This window comes from Adiantum capillus-veneris, chromosome 2, assembly GCF_014529385.1.
Source record: "Adiantum capillus-veneris isolate H3 chromosome 2, ASM1452938v2, whole genome shotgun sequence".
NCBI classification, from domain to species: domain Eukaryota; kingdom Viridiplantae; phylum Streptophyta; class Polypodiopsida; order Polypodiales; family Pteridaceae; genus Adiantum; species Adiantum capillus-veneris.
In genome coordinates, this window is record NC_140932.1 from 89,822,440 (window position 1) to 89,829,716 (window position 7,277).

Genomic DNA, 7,277 nt, shown 5'->3' on the forward strand with positions numbered 1-7,277 from the left:
TCGAGCCAAAAAAGCCCTCTTCTTCCGCCGTACTAGGCGTCGGAAGTCAATCTGTGACTGTCTGTGAGTGACGTCCCCCAAAAGCACCTCCCTCTGAAGTCTGGCTCTAGTCTGGCGGCACTCCTCATCATACCAGGCATGCTCCCTGATCGGTGGCTCTGCTCAGGCTGGGTGTGTGGGTATGCTTTTGCTGCTGCCTCATGTAATGTCTATGTCAGTATAGTAGTTAGCTCCTCCAGAGGTCGCCCCGGGCCCTCAGTGCATAGGCGTCTGTAGATCCCGTCCATGTATATAGAATCCGTCTCCTGTGTGAATGTGTAGCTAGTAGGGGCTGCTACCCGTGGCTTGTGTGCTACACTGAACTGGAAAGAGATGGTCATCGACACCAGAGCATGATCTATTGCTACCCCGACCGGTGTGGGCCCAACTCTGAGATCCTGGATACTAGAGATGAGATTCAGTTGTGCCATGACATAGTCCACTGTGCTAGCTCCATGCCTGTGAGGGAAACATGTAAAACCTCCCGGAGTAGGAAATCTCTGTAGGCCGTTCAAGATGGCCAAACTATGTGCAATGCCCATGTCTATCAGGTGTCGCCTATACTCGGTATATTCCACATTGTGTGATAGCGTGGACAGGCCCGTCTCCACAACATCTAGCTCTCTTAGCATCTCTTTTGAAGTATCATAAAACACTGCTTGGTGATGGGCAGTCCTAGCATTGAAGTCCCCTAGGATGATAATGTCACCATCCCTAGAGAACTCCCATATGTCATCATCCAGAATAGAGAAAGGGGACTGTCCTCTGGGTGATGCATAAACTGATGTACTCGAGGGAAAGTAGCAAATAGCTAGGTAGAGATATCTGTCCGTCTCTGCTTTCAATCTCACCCACATGTACCTAGCCTGCTGATCCTTGCGGGCTATATGTATCAGTGGCTGCAGATCCTCTCTTAATAACACTGCCACTCCCCCCGAGCCCCGCCCTCTGTGTTCTGAGCGTGTCTCCTGTCTGTAAGCTGTCTCCTACCAGTATCCACTGATGTGAGGCATGGATTGCCTAGGGGCATGGTGTGTCTCAGAGTAAAAGATGATGTCTCTTCCAGTAAAGCTATCCTCAAAAGCACCCACATCAAGACGCATAGATCCATTACAGTTCCAGGCAGCCACTTTGAGTGCGGTCCCATAAGTCTCGCACCGTCATGTGGAGCGTCGCTCTAGTATTACCACTTTTCCGTCTTGGTATAAGGCAATCTTGCCTTTTCCCCTTGCCGCTCTAATCTCCAGCATTACTTCCTGCATATGAGCGATTTGCGAGAGGGTGAGATCATCCCCGAGAAAGATGCCAGTCTCTTTAAGAGTTGGTCTTTTCTTCAAGGACTTCTTCGCTTCCATGGAGGGAAAGCGGAGGATGAGTGCTCTTTCTTTTGAGGTTTCTCCATTGCTTCCATTTTTCTTTATATTGCCCACTCTCCATGCCCTTGTGTGCGTCGGCTCATGAACCCCCATCAAGGCTGTGAGTTCTATTACTTCTTCGTCCACATTGCCTTTGTCTTTAAGACCGCAAATTCTCACATGCAAAGCGCGCACCCGTCTCCTTTGCTCCTCCTCTAGTGTCTGATTAATGATAGTGAGTGTGGACGTGTTCGTTATCTCCTTGCCTTTTCCTTTCTTGGCCACCTTGATCCATTTCTCGGCTTCATCCGCCTTCTGTTGAGTTTTGGTAAGAACATCCACCCAAGAAGTCGTCATTTCTTTGTGTTGCTCCTCCCTCTTTGATGACCCGTACTTGCTCCTTGATTGTGTTGATTTCTTCGATTACTCAGGGTTGCAGTTCGCCCTCTTCCAGTGTGTTTCTTGATCGTGCTTCGGCGAGATCTTTCTTGAGCGACGCAATCTCTTCCTCTCGAGTCTTCACACGGTGTTTCAGCGTACTTATCTTGCTCTCTTGGATCAACATGCGTCCTTCGAGCATGTTTATTGTGCCCAAAAAATTGCGGTTCATCTTGGTAATGATCTCTGTCATTTCCTCTTTGCACTTTTGAATGGCATTCTCTAGGGGGTCGGCTTTATCGTTCAGCTTCCTCATGCTTGATCACCGTACGCCAAGGAGGCACTAAACGTGCGTGTGTACCCACACTATCGGCGGGCGCGGTAGCTGGGCGAGTGGGAGAGCGCGGGGCGGTATGGCAGGGGAGGGGGAGCGAAAGAGTGCAGACGGGAGAGAGAGAGAGAGAGAGGGGGAAGAAAGAGGGGGGGGGGGGGAGAGTATCAAAAAGAAAAGAAATAAATAAAATGGTATATTAACGTCTTCGAAAGGCCAAATTGACCTATGGGACCGAGCGATATATACAACATAGCGAATCTGAAACCATGTCCGGAAAAAAATATATAAAACAATTACTTCCTACGCGTAGAAGAAGGGGGGGGGGACATCCTACGCGTTAAAAATTGGGGGGGGGGGGGGGGGGGGGGGGGGGGGGGGGCGGGCTTGCAGAGGCAGCGCGAGGGGAGGCGGCAGCGCAGGGGCTCAGCAGCTCGCGGGGATGCAGGCGGCACAGCGGCGCGCGAGCAGGGCGAGGGGGGCAGCGATGGAGCAGGGCAGCGGGGGAGCAGGGCAGCGGGGGGGGGGGGGAGAGAGAGAGAGAGAGAGAGAGAGAGAGAGAGAGAGAGAGAGAGAGAGAGAGAGAGAGAGAGAGATTTTCACAAAGACGAGCATCTTTCCTTTTGTGCAGGTTGCATTGAGTGCAAGTCTTGGGATCTCGGAGCCAGCTTTGATGAAAATAATGAAAGTCACCCTTCACATGCACACTGAATGGTTTAAGGTGCAAATGTGTGCTGATCCTTTTGCTGAAATGCTGAACATACATATGTTGAAGGATACAGATTCAGTGAGTGTGGGGTCTTTGTGCCACTCAAATTTACCAGAAACGAGTACCCTAAGTTCAAAACTTGGACCAAGCAATATAAGCACTCTGTCATCTGATGGTAACATGCGTCAGCAAGCAGAGTCATCTAGAGAAGGAGCTTTGTTTGGTGACAATGCGATTTTGACAGTCATGGTACGTTTTGAAAGGTTAAAAAGGTTTTGTCCAGTGAATTCAACAAATGCAATATGCTAATGACCATATTCCTGTACTGTAGGAATGGATGGCAGTCTCGCGAGGAGATGCAATACAACTTCTTGCTCAGTATGATGGAAGTGTTGAAACTGTCTTGGAGCATTTGTTGCCTTGATAGTTCAAAGCGGATTGTGCAAGGTCCCAATGACTAAAGCCGGATATATGTCTATGTGCTGTAAAAGTGTAAGCAAATTGAAAATATAAACAGCATTGTTTATTCTTTTGTCTGGGATGTCCATGCCTCCACATCAGAGACAAGGTCGTACCACTCCTCATTACATAGAAATTCTAACTAGTCGGTTTGCCCAATGCATTGCCGTGCTTATATAGTACATCTTAGAAGAACGACATGTGCACATTGTGCATGTCTTGGGGGAGGTCAATGATGTAGTTTGTTATGGTCTTTTTACAGGTGGGGAAAATTTATCCAATTCATTAGAGCCTAAAATTTGGTTGTTTTTATATGTGGAAAGTTTTTACATTGCCTCTATTAGTGAGAAATGATGCTAATTGTTAACAAATAGGAGTTCATTTGAGAAGTCTCGTGTTATTTGAAATGCTCGAGTGTCCCATCAGACCTTCAGCGAATTTCTGCAGTGACCATAAGGTTACTAGCCTTATGAACTGCAGTTTGCAGAGGGTAGAGTTGGATTTTGTGTGAGCTTCCACTAGTGGGTGAGCCCCAAGGAGGCGAGTACATAAGCATGCACAGACACCCAATGAGCCATATCCATTGAAAATGGATAAGAAAAAATATTTTGCTGCAGTCATAACATCAAGCACACCCCAGTCCTATCAGCACTTGCGAAGCCATGTCCAGGGGAGGCCTTCTTGCTACAGGTGCTTAACGCTAGTTCTGTATTTGGAGATTCCCTGTTTGCCCACCAAAAATATAGATGTAAAGGTTTTTTTCATTAGGTAGGTAGGTTATGACAAGAATTTCTTTTTATAGTCAAAATGAATACTCTATGAAAAAATATAAGCTGATAGTTTCACCAAACTTCCAAGTTCCTTTTTATTTATTTCTTTAATAACTTTCATGGTAGGCCTTTAAAAAAGAAATGTTTGCCTAGATAATGATATGTAAGAATGTAGAAGTTATCCTTTTAGGCCTAATTTTCATGCCTATTGTAAATAATAATGAAAGCATGTTGATCGAAAGGTACATTGTGGTCCATCAAACCTCATCAAAGAACTAATGTGATTTTAGACAACCTATGATTCAAAGCTATTCTTTAGGTTAAAGCCAAGAAAGTACATATTTTTTGGGATCCAATCTTGCATAAATTTAATAAAATCACACATTTTGAAACTTTATTGTACATAATTTGTCAAAAATGTGAAGTTGTCACTAAAAAAATATGTGTAAAGGAGATTATAGATGCTCCAATTCTGCTCATATTGAGGAACTTGTATAACTCGTTGATATTGGCAAAAGACTTTGAAGTTATGACCATTTCTCTTGTGCGAAAAATGAAAATTCTTGTTATACGCGATGTAAGAAAATCTTCTACTTGTATTTTGCATACCTTAGATATTGCCTACATAAGCTACATATCTATATAAAATAATGCAACTTGAAACTACCTAACTAACATGCTTTATGTGATGTATGATTAGATGCTTGAATCTTGTATATCAAATCCAATATGTACGCGATCTATAAAGTTTTTGATTGGCTTCACCAAATAATTGTGAAAGTTGCTAATAAAACAGGACACTTTAGTGTTTCAGGATACTTGAGTGTCCGATTACAGAACTAGTGGTAAACAAAGCAAGGGGGTGTTGATCGCCAATGGAAACAAAATGAACTCTGAGGAATGGAGCATGACAATGGGTGCCGCAATGCTGAACTTGCATGGGTAAAAGTGTGGCCTCATCCATTGTTGTGGGGTTGCTCCCCAGTCAGCTGATGTATCTATGATCCTTCAAAGATGTCATGGCTCATCAGGAATATGGCAAGAATTTGTAATGTTTTGGTTTTGTCAATATAATATCCTCACCATTTTGAGTTTTGAAAAAAAAAAAGTGGCTTTAATTCAAAAGGAAGACACTATTCGGACATTATGTTTTATGTTTTTGGAATATATTGTGGTCTAAATAGTTTATTGATACCTTTTTTTCAAGAAACATAATATTTTATTGTGATAACAAAATGTTTTAAAAAAAAAGTGTCACTTTCTTGTTTTCTCTCACAAAGAAACCTATTATTATTGAATTCCTCTCATAGGCTTATGTAGTCCATAGTGAGCTTTCACCTTGTTTTATCTTGTAAATGGGTCCCTTCATTAAAGAGCCACGAGGAGTTCTTCTCAACTTATTGTTTCAAAAAGACTTATTTTACTTTGTAAATGGTTCCTTTATTTAGGGCACATGACTCAATTAAGGAACTCATTCAACTTATATTTTAAAATGCCAAAATTAGCTCACGTATTTTTTGTCTAATTTCTTTAATAGTTTCGTTGCAAAATTTACTACATCGTGTCACTTTTCTTGTATTGTTTGTGTGTGTTTTGTTGCTATTGGTTATAATGTCTATCTGCATTAAATGTGTGATTTTTGCATTTTTGTTCTTTCCCTCTAAGGTATAATTGTGTTGCAACCTCCATTAGATATTTTCAAGTGTTTTTTTTGGGGATTGTTGGGGATTTGCACAACTTACATGATCATAGGTTTTCCTAATGATCAACATGCGCAAGTTGTTTGTTTGTTTGTTTTTGTGTGTGTGTGTGTGTGTGTGTGTGTGTGAGAGAGAGAGAGAGAGAGAGAGAGAGAGAGAGAGAGAGAGAGAGAGAGAGAGATTACTTTACTATGACCATTTGAAAAAGGCCAAACTGACCTATGAGACCAAAAGTTACAACCATCATGTGTGACACAACTGTCTTGAACAATAATGAATCAAAGCTTACCATACAAACTAGGAAAATGGAATATATGCAATGGGTGTAACAATGGGAATCAAATTGTTATAGGAGGCTACACCTCATTAAACTGTGAAGGGGGGGAGATGATACAATGTGTGTGTGTGTGTGTGTGTGTGTGTGTGAGAGATAGAGAGAGAGAGAGAGAGAGAGATCTTGGACAGCCTACAGGCAACTCTCACTACCTTTTGCTTGGCCAGTAGTGCTCTTATCAACTTGCACAAGTAATTTGTTTTCTTGTGGGGGTTGCGGGGGAATGCTAGTGGAGAATGCATGATCACTTTAATTGGTCCGTGTGAGGTCAATAGACTTGTATATTTTTGCATTTTTATGTTTGCATTGATGTATCTTTTAAGCATCAATTTGAGCTGGTCTTGTATTCTATCAGGAGGAAGCTTTGCCATTGATCCTCTTTGCATTTATCTATGGATGGTAGAGCTTTGAGTGTAAATTAGGTTCTCCTTGCAAAAGCCTCATTTATGAAATCTTGCTTGACCCTACACCTAAAGGCACTTAGTGCCCAATTTTCTAGTGGGGTGGCTCGGACGGCCAATCCTCGTTTTGGGCCTATGGACAATGATGCACCTTGGTGCACAATGATCCATTTCAAATAACTGATGCCCTCCTCAATATATCTCATAAGTTACCTTTGATGTATTTCTTGTTGAGGATTGGCTAGTTGCGCCCTGCACTGATTCCATAGAAACCTCGATGCTTAGAGGACCTAAAGAGGTAGCCCTTGATTTGGAACCCTTATGTTACAAATCATGAGGGGTGATAGCTTGGCAAGAGGACTCGCATTGATTAGGCTAGATAAGAGCGTGGTTTGACAACATCTCTACATAGTTGGTCTAAGGACTCCTTGCTATTTCATTCGCTGTAGATATGGGGTCCAATTTAGGGTTGCTACATGTGTTGATATTACTATTCCAACCAAAAGGCATGACATTCTTAGAGGACAAACTACCTTGCCTTCCCATTAGGTGTGGTGGGTGTTCTTTGTCCTTTCTGACCAACCGATTGTTGCTTGTCATGGGACTCTTGTTTTTGATATTGCTAAGACTGGTCATCATGGACATCATCTAGGGTTGGTTTTTCATGGTATGGTGTCGCTTAATTACCGTCTGATGCTCATAACGCTTACTTGAGTAGTGGGGTCCCTTGGCAAGCACCCTTGTGTTGAGCCTTTCCTCACAAAGAAGGTAGGTCTTTGGAGATTATAGATTTGGATGGAG

At 42.9% G+C, this 7,277-nt stretch overlaps 1 protein-coding gene across 2 annotated transcripts in view; it reads left to right on the forward strand.

Annotated features, from left to right (window-relative positions):
* LOC147463160 (uncharacterized) overlaps positions 1-3,611 on the forward strand; it is a 127,105-nt gene extending 123,494 nt beyond the window's left edge. For both annotated transcript variants that reach the window (XM_086487524.1, XM_086487532.1), the window contains exons 11-12: positions 2,735-3,061; positions 3,144-3,611. In XM_086487524.1, coding sequence (XP_086343650.1) covers positions 2,735-3,061; positions 3,144-3,236 — 420 coding nt within the window. In that variant the 3' untranslated portion in view covers positions 3,237-3,611. The remainder of the gene's footprint in view (positions 1-2,734; positions 3,062-3,143) is intronic.
* The last annotated feature ends 3,666 nt before the right edge of the window (positions 3,612-7,277 follow it).